Here is a 14,209-nt window from a genome sequence, read left to right on the forward strand (position 1 = left end):
TATACACACACACACACACACACACATACATACATACAGTTATATTATGCAATTATGCACCTAATCAATAACATGTTTTTCACTTCTTTAAACAGTTGGATATACAGAACTTCATACACCCCCTCACAATTTGGGGCTGGCCCCCTAAAATTTCCAAAAATTGTTACCAAGTTGCAGAGTTTCTAACCTGGCAGGGGGAAAAAATGGTTAACTAAATGACTGGAAAGGGACCATGCCAGCTATATTGAATATCAGTGAAATATAAATCAAATCAAATTTATTTTTCATTCTGGTTTCTCTCCCCCACCCCACCCCAGTTCCTTTTGGGAATGTCAGCCTGGCACACTGATCAAAATTCAAGCATAATCTTTTCCCTGGAAAAAAACTGCAAACTCGTAAGAGTTCAGGATGGTTTATAAAACACACAAATGAAAACAAACTATTACAAATAAAAATAAAGTGTTCCTTTCTTCTGCTGCTGCTTCCTCTTCCCCTTCTTCTTCCTCCTCCTCCTCTTCTTCCCCTTCCCCTTCCTCCTCCTCCTCCTTCTCCTTTCTCTTCCTCCTCTCCTCCTTCTCCTCCCTTATTCTCATTATCCTTCTCCTTCTCCTCCTTCTGTTAAAGAAAACTTTAGGGGATTGCTTTTTTTTTTTTTTTAACATGAGAGTAAGGACATGGTAGACTGATCTGGACTGAGATGACCAAGAAACTTACTCCTTCTCACTCTCTATATTTTACAATTCACGCCCATGTGTGTGCGAATGGTGTTGCCCTGATGCTGTTTGCAACAGCACTCCAAGCCCAAACTTCAGAAGTAGAGGCATGATGTTTTGCGAGTTCAGTACAAGGCGGCTGTTGCTTGCTTTGGTGGGTCTAGTTCCTCTTCATCGGAACAGGCCTCCACCGCCACCAAGCAGAACGCCGAGCCTCAGAAGCCCCTCCCCACTTCCAAAATGTAGTGGGAAGGAGGGTGAATGGCTGACATGAAAAAAATATCCAAACTAGTACATCCAGCTGGGTGGATTCTGGGTCCATCAACCAAAATCTTTGCATTAAATGAACAATGAGAAGAAAGGGAGGATAGAAAATTCCACTGGAAGGGACTTCTGCAGAGGGGGTCAGAAACATCAAGATGACAGTCATGTCCATGCAGTCAAAGCCCCCCCCCTTTTTTCATGTCTGTGATGCATGTAAAAAGGGGTGAAGTTTTGATTGCATGGACACGGCTGCCCCCTTGATTCTTTGACCCCTCTGAGGATGCCCTTAAAGCCCACTGGTCAAGCTTTGGAAGCCGCAGAGCCCAACGTCTCCCATTGTTGAACGTGAACCAATGGATTTCCATGTGTTCCAGAAGGAGAGGTCCCGCACGTTCCTGTTTTCAAGAAGATAAGACGCGCCAATGGCTGCAGCCTTGCAAAAAGCATGGTGAACCTTTACACAACCACTGAAAGTAAGTAGCGGTGCCTCAACCTCTTGGTCTAGCTTTAAAAAAAAAGTTGGTTCTTGACCACTGGAGGGAGACAAATCTAAAGAGAAACATGCAAAAAATAGCCATTCCTTCCTTCCTTCCTTTTTTTCCCCTTGTACTCTTATAACGCTGCCCTCAAGTCTCCTGCATTTTGAGGAAAAAGATAATGCACAGAGTTGAAAATCAGCTGTCTGTTCAAAAGGCTGCACCGTTTTTGCAGTTCCTTTGTGTTGGGCCTGAATAGAACCTTCACAAACTGAGAAGTGCCCTCCAGAGGGAGGGGGAACTACAACTCCCAGAATTCCCAGCCAAGATGCTTTCCTCCCCCTCCCTCCCCCCAGCAAGTTTGGCATTTTGGGAATTATTATATTTTCCACCATTTCTGGAAGGCTGCTTAAGGAAAGCAATGTCCAGGAACCTTGCAGCTTGGTAAGACAGAGCATAAAAGCATCTCTATTTTTGTCCCTAGCCTATACGAAGCCTCAGGTGTTAAGTCATCAGTATCTTGAGCCTGAAAGAGCCAAAGATCTCAGCAGATCTTCTTTCCTCCTCTCTGAGGTAGGCTGATCATTTATTGTTTTTATTCTTTATTACTCTTATTGTTGCTCTAGTGGTAGTTATCATCACCACCATTATCATCCTCATCACCACCACCACCATCTTACCTTTCCTCCTGGATCTCTAATTTAATCCCCACAGTGACAACTCTGTGAGGTAGGCTGAATTGAGGAATTAGACCAAAGTCACACAGTGATCTTTTAAGGCTGAAGGTGGATTTAAACCTCAGTCTTCCTTTTCCCAGTCAGATTTCCAAACAGTGCTCCATGTTGATTTTCTGGATTGGGTTGAGACCTTTGGGTGGTTCTTAAAAGTAGGCTATGTAGTCCACCCATCAGAAGCAAGGGCATGATCCAGAACATGGGGTGATGTGATAATGCAATCCTTGTGAGGGGAAACAGTGGTTGATTCATTCACTAGAAGGGTCTGCTAATGGGACACTCCAATTTTTGAAGCGCTGAGCAAGAGCAATGTCACTTTGCGGCTTTGTTGAGATCCAGTCATCAGAATGTTTTATAACTGGTGCCAGATTAAAAATTTCTTTTGGTGTGCTTTGCAGACAGAATCAGACACAGCTTCAGAAATCAGCTTCCAGTTCAATAGGCACAAGAAGACATCAAGTGTGGGCAGCCATTCTTCTGACATGGCTTCTGTTTCTTCGGTAGGTTCTTGAGATATTGCTTCAGCAAGACACTCTTGGAAAACCCCTCTTAGCTCCTCCAAAGCTATCCTAATTATCTTTTGCCCACCCACCCCGCCCCCTTCTCACCACCCTAATTATTTGAAAGCTTCCTCAGACCCTCACTGAGATATTGGTTAAATACCATATTCTTATTGCCCCAATTATTGCTTGTAACAGGGGCAGCCCTTAGCTGTCCTCAGATGACCTCAAAAAAAACTAAGTAGGATTGGACCTGAGCTGACCTCCTTGGAAAGAAAGCCACAGAGAATCTCAGGGCAGTAGGCTAGACTGGGAAGTGAAAAAACAACAACAGAAGAAGACGATGACAAACTGTTTCTGTCCTGTTGCCAAGAAAAATACATGGGCTTGCCCATGAGATCACCAAGAATCTAGTCCAATCTAAGGGAGATCTGACCCTAGCTGAATAGGATAATCCCGGAGGGAAAGTTTATGGCGGGGATAGATATAGTGTCAAATAAAAGATGGGAAAGAACTGAGCACAGGTGGCTCCACATGTGGGGAGACCCTTGGAAACATCTTCCTGTGGCCACCACAGGGGTTTTCAACAGCAGCCAGCCCTGCAATGCACACCAGTGGCTTAAAGTTATCGTTTCCATTTCCCACAATGGTCTGCGGCAGTACCACATGGGAGACATTAAGGGGAAATAAAAAAATTATGGGCAGCCCCTTGATTTAGCCACTTCCAAAGAGCTGGGCCAAGAACCTGTCTAAGGACATCTCCACCATGAGGAAAGATAGGATGAAAATAGAGCACCATCCCCGCTTGCCAATCACGTTCTCAGATCCTGCGCTGTTACAGTGCTCACCCAAAAAGCATATTCAGGTGTATTCCTGGGTATAAGCATTTTGGGGGAGTCAAGGACATCGAGGGCTGCATCAGGGACCATGAAACGGACAGTGCCAAGGCAAACCATCACAGTGATTTAGTAAGCAATTTATTTGTTACAATCATCAATCTGCACAAGAGGCTCGGAAGAGGACAGTAGCAGATGTTCAGAATTCACGGACAGACGGTTGCATTAGGAATTAAAAATGCTTTGGCACTTGTTCTTCTGGTGACCGATTTCCAAATTAGAATTGTATGTAACATTCCTCTGTCGTGCCTAAAGTCTTAGCTACAAGAGGTGCAACATCTTCTGATTGGTAATGCGCTGGCCCCAATGATCTGCAAGATCCCTTTTAACCCTTACATTCCATGGTTCTACTTGTAGATCTCTGGAACAGAATCTCTGCAATAGTGCATGAGCTCTCAGTCCAATTGATCAGCATCACGGGGCAGATCCAATCCAAGTGCAGTACACCTTAAATTCTGGCTAAGTAAGATGAAGGAAGTTCATTCAGATGTGTGACCCATGTGTGCCCTGCTCTGGCAAATTATTGCGAATGTAATTGATGCTAATTCAATCCAAAGAATCCGATTGCTTTCTGTGTACATAATTATTTCCCTCTTCTCTTGAAAAATGGCAGTGACTCAACGTTTTTAGAGGTTGCATTTCTGAAATGGTAGGTGGGAAAGACCTTGGGAGACAGATGGGGCGAAGAGATGCTGCCTAGGGAATGGTCACATAAGGGACAGCAGTGCCCGCAGCTGGATAGTGGGCGGGGCAAGAGGCTCAGAAGGGACCCTCCCTAGTTCCTCAGGCTGTAAAGGAGACAGCGGGAGAATCGTCCTTTCAGACTTGCAAGATTCTGTTAATGTAGCTTTACCATAAAGTAGAATTAGCTCATCTGGTCATGTTTCCTGTCTGGTCTACCTGGTAAAGTTGACAATCTGACTTTGAGAATGCCCAGGAGATTTTATCTGATTCTGTCCAAGATGTATTCAAGATTTAAGTCTTTGAAAGAGCATTTCTCTTCTGCCTGAAGCAAGGCGGTATGAGTAGAAGATGGAGGCTTGCTAAACGCCTGGTGAACCTTCTGCCTTGTACTCACAGACCTCCTTATCGTGGTCTCCCTGTTCTCCCCTGTCTAGGTGAGTGGCAGTGTCCTCAGTGTGTACAGTGGTGATTTTGGGAGCGTCGATGCTCAGGGGCTAGTCCAATTTGCCTTGGATTATGATGAGAAGAACCAAGAGTTCCAAATTTTCGTGTCCCAGTGCAAAGACTTGGCCATTGTGGATGAAAAGAAAGGGAGGACAGACCCGTGAGTGAAGATTTTTTTTTAAAGTATTAGTAATATCTACTGTCCTGATTTTTTTTGTTAAGCATTGCTGGGCTGTCTAGAATTCAATCTGAAAAATCCTGATACTGGAGAATCCACTAAGGCTATTACTTCTACCCCAGCTGAGAAATCACGACTCTGCTAATCATGGCCGTCCTATTCCCAATCACGCATGCATGAAAAGGAAAGGACACGGGTGTGTCTTCTCCACTTTCTGTACCTGTCTTCCTCTAGCATCCCGGAGATCCATGCACCAGCCCAAAGTTCACATTGGACTTGCACAAGGAAGACTCTATGTTACTTGGATAGACTGCATGCACAATTACCCATTCTATTTTGTATTTCACACACATATGTGTCACTTGAAAGTTAGGGCCCAACATGGACATCAGGAGATATTGGGGCAAGCAACCCTACCAGCAGAGCATGGAGAAGCAAGCATGCACTGGATCCTATCTGTGCTTGTTTCCTAGAGTGCAGAAATGTGATCGCCCAGTCCAGCTCTTGGTTGGTTGGTCGACCTAGCTGATTCATTCCTTAAATCAGCATCTGCTTGCATTTTCTGCTTTCTCTGTTCAGTTTAAACATGCCAACTTTATTTTAAAAGGGGCACTCCATCTCTTTTTATAATCTTTTTTTAATAGAGTTCTTGCATTTAAAAACATTGCCCCTTTTAGATCTGCTAGGTTATCACTGGAGAGAGGTGTTTTTTTTTTTAATTTATGCAAGCCTTTTCATCTGGAAATCTCGTCGATTTCTTCATCTGGGCCACAGTTCTGCTGGGACTGCTGGTGAAGTGAATGGGTTTGGTGAGCAAAATCATGCTAAGACGGTCTGGCAATGAAACATCTTCCAGAGGACACAGTAGCCTCAACAACTCAAGGACGGGCACTTGGTTTTCACCAACATACCCTACGAAGCACCTCTTCTAATGCCCTAGCAGAAATGTTCAGGTTAGAAAAATGGGCACGCGTAGCTTTCATCCAAGGCTGCTTCCAATTCCATCAAGTCATCAGAATGCAGAAGCCAGATCAGGTCCAGCTGATATGCAAGAGACCGTTCAGCTAAATTCTCAACTTAGTGGCAATCTCTTTTCAGATACGTGAAAACCTACCTGCTTCCAGATAAGGCACGGATGGGCAAGAGGAAGACATCAGTGAAGAAGAGAACCGTCAGCCCCGTTTACAACGAGGTGTTGCGGGTAAGGAAGAGCAGGGTTGCCTTCAGGAGATTAGAACTCTTGGCAAACCATACATGAGTGTTAGGTGGTTTAATTAATCCTAAAGTCTTTCCCAGAATGAAGCTACTCATGACTTTAAACGGGTGCCTAACAGTATCCATTTTCCTTTGGCCTTCTCCCCAGTATAAAATACAGAAAATGGTTTTGCTGATTCAAAAGTTGAACCTCTCCGTGTGGCACAACGATCCTTTGGGGCGGAACAGTTTCTTAGGCGAGATGGAAATTGACTTGGCCAGCTGGGACTGGAGGAACAACAAATTAAATTGGTACATGCTCAAACCACGGGTAAGCACAGCTCAGCTGATACCCTGCTAAAAAGTTATTTTTCCCCCCCAGGAGAAAAATGCTTAATTATTTTGTTTGGTTTTTTCCCTGTTTAATCGTCAAATGTTTATCCTCTTTTTTTCTAGTGCTAGAAAACTTTCCTCCACGTTTCAGGGTTTCTGATTTTGAGATAAGGAGACTTGGCTTGTATTTATTCATTTATTTTTATCCCAGCTTTCAATCGTTTCATTTAGTCACCGTTCCAGCTTGACAGTTTCCAACAACAGAACTTGTCTGAGCGAAACCTAAACCCAGCAAAAAGCCACAATTGTAAAAGCAGTACACTTTTTGGAAGATCAGAAAGAATTGATGGAAGAAACTGGTTTTCAGACTGAGAAAAAAGTAAAATACTTGGATGGGGTTATGACTCATATGAATTGTTTGTTATTTCAAAACAATTATGTCAAAGTATGGAATGAAACTAAAAAGGACTTAATCAGATGGTAAAAGTTTCCATTATCATTGTTTGGAAGAATTTCGGTGGTGGAAATGAAGGTATTACCTAGAATGATGTTCTTATTTCAAACCATACCTGTTTTGGGGAGAGCATTTCCAGACTGAATTATTCCACAGGAGGAGAGCTATTGTTCCAGCAAAAAGCTGTGCTGAGTCTTTAAGAGGGCAAAAGAAATCACTCTAATAGGGGGACCCCTGGAAGCTGGGGGCAGCTGTTTTTAACAGATGTGTGGTTCTCATCGTCATCGTCATAAGCATATTGATATACAGAGAGCCAATTGATGGAGGGGTTCAGGCAGGGCCCTGTAACCAGCCATGCAAATGGTGTGCCAAACAGGGACCCTGCAGGGAGGGGGGCAGTTGCAAGAAAAAAAATTGCTTTGAGCAGCGTGCCATTGCACACGCACACAATTGGAATAATTAAAAAATCCTTAACTGCTTTTCTTTTTTTCTCTCTCTTTTAACTACTTTTCTTTTCTCTTTAAAATGGAACTTTGTGGGATTGTAGTGGTCAATGGTCCCCCCCACACATGCAAGCTGCATTCACTACCAAGCCTATGAGATGCCCCCCTTCCCCCATGCGCATGAACCGCTTAAAGTGTCCTTGTCAGAAAACATGCCCAGCAAGCTGAATTGACCCTGAGGGACGACAGGGGGAGGAATCCGACAAGGACCCGGGCCCAGTAAATCAAATTCTTTATATTCACCGGCCGTATCTCAGAGATAGCATAGCTGCCATGCTGACCTAGAAGGAAGGGAGAAGTAATGAGAAGGTCACCCAGATGGATTTATCATTCCAACGTCATCCTGTGATTTCCACGGCGTCTGCCTGTGTCTTTGTCTTATCTTTGCAATGTGGTAGGCCAAGGGTATATAAGTTCTGGTTCTGCTTTCTGCTGGGAAATTTTATTGTATGCATGCCATAAAATTGTGTTGTATCTTCAAAGGGATCTGGTTGCTTTAGGTGGGCCAGGTTTTGGCCCCAACAGATGTTTGATGCCATTCAGACGTTAGCTTCTCAGTTGTCAGCTCTCATGACTGAGCGATCGGCAGTCATCCTGGGGTTATGCCTATCAATACCTTTTCTTTTTCAGAGCCTCTCAGCCATCAATAGCGCTGACCATCGAGGGGCGATGAACCTTTCCATCAAATATGTGCCACCAGGAAGTCTAGGTAAAAAAACAACTCAGCTGTTTTCAGAAAATGCATTGATATTAGCAAAGCAGAAGTAGACAATGTAAAGCCCATGGTGCTTGAACTCACTGACATCCTGCTACTATTTTATTCAAAGAAGCAAATGAATAAATGGAGAGCTGGTATGCTGCGTAGGAAACCCCATTTTTATCTCCAAAAATGCTTCTGCACCCTATAGACATTCTTTAAAAATTAAAAGGGTATGTTCCATTTGGAAGTGTCCTCAACTGCTCAGGGGGAAAGGTGAAGGTTATCTGGGGTGCTAGAAAGCATCTTGTGATGGACAGGAGGTAGCAGGAAAGTATCTTTACCACTTTGTCTTCTAGTAAATGGGTGCTCTATAGACTTTTGGTGAAGAGTTGAGCCCCTCATCCTGTTGTAGTGACGTTGGGAGAGAGTCTACAACAAGCACTTATAATTCTACTATATGAACCCAACACAAGAAGGTTCAAATAGGTTGGATTCTGTCTCAGTGCAAGTAGCTGGAATAGATACTTCCAGATAGGTTCAGTGTCAAAACTTATAGAGAATCATACGGAGGCCATGTGGATTGGAAATTCGGGGGGTTGAAATCCCTCAATGTATCTGGAGGGAACTAGACTGAGAAACAATGAGCTAGATTCCATTATCTCTACAGTAATGTTCTTAACATTGAATGCCGTTGCATGACTTATTCACTTACCATATCCATGATACATCATGGCAGGCCGAAAAATTCCTCCATCTGGAGAGGTTCATATCTGGGTGAAGGATACCAAAGATCTCCCACAGTTACGCCCTTCTGGAGTGGATTCCTTTGTGAAATGGTAGGCGTGCCATTTGTGGGGTTCTGATCTTTCCTTTGATTGATTGATTCCTGATTTAAATTCATGTTTTGAGCAACCTTATTTGAAAATCCCAAGGTTTGCTGGATGAGACAATGCAAATCCTTAATGCAAGGTGGTCAGAGATCATAGAGGTTGTAGGCCAAGAGGGCATCAGGGTAGAGAAATATGCCCAATTTTGACATAAGAAATACTGCAAAAATAATCTAAGGGTTTGGTTGAAGAACTGCCATACCTACCAAACCAGGAAATCTCCATATTGATTTTTGCTGTTGCTATGAACCTAACAGGAGGCCTTAGTCAAGTGACTCTCCATTAGAGTGGTCATCCTATCTGCCACATAGGGGATTAATAATATTGATTTATTTTGATGTGTTGTTATGGCAACAGACACCTATAACACTTTGAAAACCACAAAGCAAATGTTAAGTATTAGGAAGTACCTGAAGAGAAATCTATTGATGTTCCACCTAAGATAAAATGCTGATCTCTTCTTTTTAAGCTATGTTCTTCCAGACACCAGCAAGAAAAGTTATCAAAAAACCCGAATTGTCAAGAGAGACTCCAACCCTATCTTCAACCACACCATTGTATACGATGGCTTTCACACAGAAGATCTGAAAGACGCTTGTGTGGAACTGACTGTCTGGGATCATGAAAAACTAACCAATCATTTTCTCGGTGGGATCCGACTAGGACTTGGGACCGGTAAGTCAATGGCGTCTGTGTCTTTTTGCTTCATTTTAATTCTCCCATGGTAGATCATCTGTCCAGAAATCTAAATACATAATTTTGCAACTGCAGCAGGCTAAAGTTACTGCAGTGAGAAGTTATATAGGGATGTGGGGATACACAGGCAGTTGTGGCAGAAGGTACTAATAAGCACAAACACTTATCAGAAGAGCACAGAATTCCTTTCAGATGGAGGGCTGAAGCTTTAAGTGTTAGTTCTATCTTATTATTGATTTGTTGGATTTATAGTCCATTTTTTCTCCAGAACCATTAACCATTACACTAAACTTACACTCAGTGTCATGCTGGAGGATGCAGTTCCCAACACTCAGCTGAGATAAAAGCTGGAGGCAGCATTAATGGAAAACTCAACAACTCAACTCAACTCAACTCAATTTGTTCCTATGAGTTCAATAATAGTTGAGTTTTCCCCTTCTGTCAAATTAAAAATTACAGTTTGGTGGCAAATTTTGAAATCACTCAGGTTTGCAATTAAGGCAGGGCTGGAGATTGGAGAGGCAAGTCTCTTTTGGGGGTGGGGGAAGATGAACAGGTTATGCACCACTCATTTGGTACGTTAGTTGAGCAGTGACTTGACATACCTAGAATGCTGGAGGCTTTTCCAATGCAAATAGGAAACTGAGGCAGCCTAATTTGGAGTAGTTAAATAGAACAAGTAAAAGGTTCAAAGCAGCCATCATTTGCCCCTTTTGCATGTGGAAATATTTGGGCAATAGGCCAGCTACGTGGCAGTTTGCTTTTTTCACAAAATCCACCCATGTCTAAGAACACAAATGGGGTCTCGCCCAGTTTGGTCCCAACTTGAGAGTTGGACACACGTTCAACAGCCTCATTTCTATAGTGTTTTATCGCTTCTTGGTTTGGGCCAGGCTTCAGTTATGGAATTGCTGTCGACTGGATGGATTCCACACAAGAGGAAGTAGCCTTCTGGCAGGAAATGATGTCAATGCCCAATGAATGGATCGAAGGCTCGATCCCCTTGCGCTCCTTGGCTGGGAGAAGCAAGCTGAAGTGACACGTCTGGCGTTCAGCTACGTGGCAGAAAGCACAGAAGCCAACTTTGGTTTGCTGTCAGGTACTGAATCCCTCTGCATAAAAATGCAGAAGCTACTTCAAGGGAGCCAAAAATTAAGGATGACACTGATCCAAAGGAAGATTTGCAGAGGAACGGTCTAGCGTCACACCTTGCTTTAACTCACAAGGCATGGGAGAGCTACTCCACCTCTCTGGGGTACTGATGTTCTTTGACTTAGAGCTACAAGGCAGGACTGAAGAGGTGGAGATATGGGGTGGGGGAGTTCAATTACTAATGCAACATTTTGCTTTCCTGTGCATGGGAAGCTGAACTAGAACTGTGGCTAGCAGAAGCCCCCACCAACAAACTCGCCGTGCACATTTTAAAAACTCTACTGGGAAGAAGCTGTTGGTGATAAATGACTTTATTCCGAGCCAAAGGAGGAGACCAAGTCTAGGTGATGCTCAAGAGCAGGGATAGAACCATAGACTTTAATGAGTCCTTGAAGACCTCGTAGGCCAAACTTTGCTTGTTGCAGGAAACAAGATGAAAACATCCCTGATAGATGGCCGTCCAGCCTCACCTTGGACGTTTCCAATGATGAGGAAATCTCTGGGTAATGGTTTCTACTGCTCTTTACTATTATGAAGCTTTTTCTGAAATTCAGTCAGAATCGGCCTTCCATGATTCCATGTCTAGCCCTCGGGAACTGAGAGAACAAGCCATTCATCTGTCAGAGCTCCTGACAACTGGTGGACATTTGCTTTGGTAAGTAAGTGAAGGGATGATGAGGCTTATACGAGAGACTGAGGAAGTTGGAGAGGAAAACAGAGACTGGATGCCCTCCTCTTTACAGGATTCTAACTTTACACTTGCAATTTAAATCAGAATATCCCTTTGCAGGATGGTTTCCATTTTTAATTCAAAGCTAAAGGTAGCCTTTCAGCAGGCTGGTTTTTTAATGCATTGACTGTGATAAATCTGCTCATCATTGCACTCATGACTTTGTCCCACCAGGAAACTCTTCCATGAATGGCCACCCTCTGCTGGTCATTATTTTTAAGCACGCTATTTACCTTTCATGCTCTCTGACCTGTTTACTATTCCTCTCTCCCCTACAACCCAGCCTTACAAACTGTGGGTATCTAAAAAGACTTTTCTTGGGATAATACTTTATGCATCTGATGAAATGGACTATAGTCCACAAAACTTCGTGCCATAATAAATGCATTAGTCTTTAAGATGCCAAAAGAGTCTTGGTTGTTTTTGCTGCAACAGAGTAGCTTGGCCACCTTTCTGGGAACTTGGAAACATTAAATCCCCAAAAGTTGGATTACAGTTTTTCCTCCTAAATAAGAGGAAAGCCCACCTGTGCACCTTAGTCTATGTTTTTCTAGCTGTTTCTTCTTTTAAATTGACTTAATTGAAATTAAGCTTTGTAGAATGTAATAGATTAAGGGATGATGCTATCATGTAATATTAATATACCATCTGAATAGCATCAATATTTAATATTAATACATTGATTCAAATTAAAATGAATATTAATATTAAATAATACTTTGGGAGTGCAATACATGCCTTCCTGTCAGGCCTAGCCCAAGGAACTCCAAGAAACAATGCAAAATCAGTTCAGCTATGTTTATTAGCTACAACCTCTAGCAAGAATCTTCCCAGACTCAAACCCCAGTTCCCAAAGTCCTCCAGCCACAAGAGTGTGAATTCCTCAGGGAGGTGCCAGTCTCATCCTCTTGTTCCTCCCATGCGGTTCTGGCGAGCTAAGAAAATGTTTATCTCCCTGAGCTTGGCCTTCATAATTTCATTTCATCACACTTCCAGATACATTGGATTTTTGTCCCCATAATTCCTGCGTCAACACTGCCAATAGACAACACATCTCAAGAGCACACATTGGAAGTGGTGTAGTCTAACATGGTGAAATGTGGAAAATGCTTGATAAGCTAACTGTTCATTTCATGGGTCGGTTCTAGAGACTAGCAACTAATAAAAAATAAATGTCCATCTGCCAGATCTGATCAGTTTTACCAAGAAGACCGAAGCTTGTCTGAATGTTCAGGTCAGTGGAAATACAACTGAACTTCAGTTGCAGAGAACAAACCACAAGCTTTGTGTAGCTGTGTTTGGTAGATGTCATGGTTTTGTTTTAGCATCCTCAATATGCAAAGTGCTTCAAGAATATGGTAAATGAAGTGCATCCAAGGAATTTGGGGCAAGGGAAACAAAGGACCAGATCTCTACCTATGTCATTTATAAGCTTGGTTTTCACAGAGCATGAGAATTTGCTGCTGCTTCTGTGCCAGACCTCTATGTTTCTTTGCAAGTGACGTGAAGACAGAGCCAACTAAAGGCACCTTAGAGCGCACCCTCTCACCTGTACACATCTGCAACTCGAATTCCTTTCTGAGTTGTTTTGCAGGATCTCCCCCTATATTGCTGCATCAGAAAAAAAAACTTTAGTGGAAGCATCCATGCTGGGGAGCTCACTTTTCAGAAAGACTCCACTGGCACTCAAGCCACAAAAGTTTTAGAACCAGTGAAAATCCATATTTTCCCAGGCATTTTCTTTCTTAAACCTCTGTTTTAAAATCCTTATAGGTACTTTTGAATTTTCAGCTGACATGGGAGGGGAGCATTATCCTATGGTTTTACAGCTTGCTGCATTTTTACTCTGGATTGTATTTACGGTTTTCCCATTTTTTATCTTCATTTATTGGCCCAAGCCATTACATTGAAGAGAAAGGAAAGAAGTTTCAGAGAGGTATAGGATCTTAAGGCTAGCGGGGCCTTCCTTTCCCACCAGCCAGAATCATAAGGATTTTCTGGACCAAGGTGGATTTATTGGCATAATTTCACAGGAGATTTGGGGAAAAAGAGATGGGAGTTCAGACAAAGCCACTGTTTTGCTTTCCCTTTTGCCTGTCTGATGAGAGTCAAAAGGATCTATTTTTATTTCTCAGGATTATTGTTACCCCTAGTCCGTAAACCATATTTTGCAGGAAATGTCTCAACTGCCCCATATAGATGCAAAAATCATTGCAGACATAAGGTTGCAAACTTTCCCAAAAGTAGGATTTTGATAGAAACGGGATCCGCTATTTTTAAAAATGATATAGCATTGCATTAAACCCCTTAAGCTCTTTATCCTTGAATGTCAGAATTATAAAACTTTTGCAAACTGCAAAAGACAGGAGCGGCTGTTGCACAGGGAAGGGAAATAGAGATTTATATTGTAATGAAAGGGGTCTAGATTTTTTTAACCTCTTCTCTAACAGAAATACATGTAATGCATTTACTGTGCACTGTGAAAAAAAACCCTTTCTTTATTGTTGCAGTTTTGAACATCTGCCAGGAAGTGGCGCAAATCTTCCATTGTTCATCAAAAAGCTTTGCATAATATCTCCACTGTGTGGATGTTAAGAATGAAATTCTATGCATTCCTACTCCAAAGCAAAGCCCATTCAGTTTAGTAAGGCTTAGGTCCAGGGAAAACTGC

The 14,209-nt window shown here is 42.7% G+C and overlaps 1 protein-coding gene across 4 annotated transcripts in view; it reads left to right on the forward strand.

Moving 5' to 3' along the window:
* The window catches only part of LOC103048766 (synaptotagmin-like protein 2), a 42,392-nt gene extending 30,428 nt beyond the window's left edge, over nucleotides 1-11,964 (forward strand). For 2 of the 4 annotated variants that reach the window (XM_088129184.1, XM_088129186.1), the window contains exons 8-17: nucleotides 1,352-1,450; nucleotides 1,938-2,026; nucleotides 2,586-2,687; nucleotides 4,702-4,871; nucleotides 5,988-6,090; nucleotides 6,253-6,414; nucleotides 8,004-8,082; nucleotides 8,810-8,909; nucleotides 9,430-9,635; nucleotides 10,550-11,964. In XM_088129184.1, coding sequence (XP_087985310.1) covers nucleotides 1,352-1,450; nucleotides 1,938-2,026; nucleotides 2,586-2,687; nucleotides 4,702-4,871; nucleotides 5,988-6,090; nucleotides 6,253-6,414; nucleotides 8,004-8,082; nucleotides 8,810-8,909; nucleotides 9,430-9,635; nucleotides 10,550-10,695 — 1,256 coding nt within the window. In that variant the 3' untranslated portion in view covers nucleotides 10,696-11,964. The remainder of the gene's footprint in view (nucleotides 1-1,351; nucleotides 1,451-1,937; nucleotides 2,027-2,585; nucleotides 2,688-4,701; nucleotides 4,872-5,987; nucleotides 6,091-6,252; nucleotides 6,415-8,003; nucleotides 8,083-8,809; nucleotides 8,910-9,429; nucleotides 9,636-10,549) is intronic. The other 2 variants (XM_088129185.1, XM_088129187.1) reach the window with 1 other exon arrangement.
* The last annotated feature ends 2,245 nt before the right edge of the window (nucleotides 11,965-14,209 follow it).

This window comes from Python bivittatus, unplaced genomic scaffold, assembly GCF_059951505.1.
Source record: "Python bivittatus isolate LINGU-HERP-01145 unplaced genomic scaffold, Pbiv_v1 ctg000790_np1212, whole genome shotgun sequence".
Taxonomy (NCBI): domain Eukaryota; kingdom Metazoa; phylum Chordata; class Lepidosauria; order Squamata; family Pythonidae; genus Python; species Python bivittatus.